The sequence below is a fragment of the Entamoeba invadens genome (genome assembly GCF_000330505.1).
Source record: "Entamoeba invadens IP1 unplaced genomic scaffold scaff_1105074725603, whole genome shotgun sequence".
Lineage (NCBI taxonomy): Eukaryota > Evosea > Mastigamoebida > Endamoebidae > Entamoeba > Entamoeba invadens.
In genome coordinates, this window is record NW_004440220.1 from 14,172 (window position 1) to 15,811 (window position 1,640).

General features: G+C 27.0%; 1 protein-coding gene across 1 annotated transcript; it reads left to right on the plus strand.

Moving 5' to 3' along the window:
• Positions 1-272: 272 nt before the first annotated feature.
• On the plus strand, positions 273-1,630 carry EIN_366820 (hypothetical protein; the record flags this gene model as incomplete). Its single annotated transcript, XM_004255343.1, has 5 exons — positions 273-279; positions 375-442; positions 554-577; positions 657-780; positions 1,008-1,630. The coding sequence occupies 5 exons, from the start codon at positions 273-275 to the stop codon at positions 1,628-1,630; spliced, it is 846 nt and encodes a 281-aa protein (XP_004255391.1).
• Positions 1,631-1,640: the final 10 nt, after the last annotated feature.

The window sequence follows — 1,640 nt, forward strand, 5'->3', positions numbered from 1 at the left end:
ATTCTATTGGTTTTTCTATTGGGTCAACGAAGAGTTTGGTGATCATACTTGTTACGTTTTTAATTTGCGCTTTTACTTCTTCCATTTCTTTGTTTTATCAGTGTTTTTAGTTGAAATGAAGAATATATTTTTAAAATATAATAAATGTAAAAATTTAAATAAGAATTGGATCTAATAATTTATTTGAATAAATGAATTATTTAAATATATATGATATATAATTAAAGTCTGTCCAAAAATCTTATTTATTCCATCAACCTCAATTATCAATTATGATTGGTTGATTTTTTTTTCTTTTTTACAACTTAAAAATTACATCAAAAACAATAAAAAACAATAAATTTGATTGTCAAAGATTCACGCTTAAAACAAAGAAACGGTGCTTTGTTACAAAAACAAATTTAACGATTTATTAGGTACGCGATCTAAACAAAAAAACGATGTTGGTGTGTTTAAAAACATGTTAGCAAACACATTAAACAATCGAACACAACAATGAATCAAACAATTGAAATGAAAAATATAAAACAACGAAAATCATAGAAAGAAAAAGTGTTGTAAGCGTCGAGGAATAAGAGTTTTGAAGTTTCAGACAACCAGTTTATAAACTCATTAAATTTTGAAAATACTTCTACTTTTCTATTTTAGTTTGTTAGCGATATTTTTTTTCGTTTTTTGTTCAATTTTATCACCAAATTGACTGTATTTATTCACTTTTAAATGTTGAAAATGATTGGTCAAATTGTCTAAATTTTATTTATGTTATTGTTTGTGTTATTGGTTATATAGTTTTTAAATAATTATATTTATAATATCCTTTTTGATGCTTATTTTTCCCGTTAATTGGGAACATTAATTATTGACAAAAAATAAATAAAGTTAATGGACAGACTATATTAATAATATATGTTATAATTTACATTAAATAACTATTTATCACAATATACTGATTTCTTTTTTTTTATTGAAACGAACTTGGACGGTTTGTATAATTTGTTTTTTTACAGACAAATCGTGTAACAACATAGTAAACAAAGCTGCTGTAACAAACAATGGTTGTATCTCACAAATATCAAAATGCAAAGAAATCAACAATTCAAAGTGTTCAAAGTGTTCATTCTGGTACTCTCCAATCAAATATGGCACGTTGTGTGAGTCACGTGCTGTTTGGTCGGTCATAATTGTTGCATTTTTTGTTTGTTCTTATTGTTTTGATAGTATTATTGTATCACTTGTCGTTGTAACCAAAAACATTTTCAACAAACTCCACACACACAAAATTGTAAAGACAACAACACTCTTTGCAATGAATATATCCAACATTAACTTTGTTTCTTTCCAAAGCGGTGTTTGTGTTTCTTCAACTGTGATAGACTTGAATTCAGACACTGAGCAGATTGAAGTCAACAAAGAGACTAGTCAAGTGTTGTGTGTAGGTAACACAAACAAAAACTCCACTAAAAAACAGTTTACAATTTCATCAAACATCACAAAGTTTACAATTCGTGTTGATCCAGAAGTTGTCACACTCAAATATGACTTTGCATGTGAGTTCTCTGTTTTTGTCACGCCGTTGTGTTCTTGCAACATCGACAACAATATCCAACTTATTTCTAAAAACCTAAAATAAACAAAGAGAA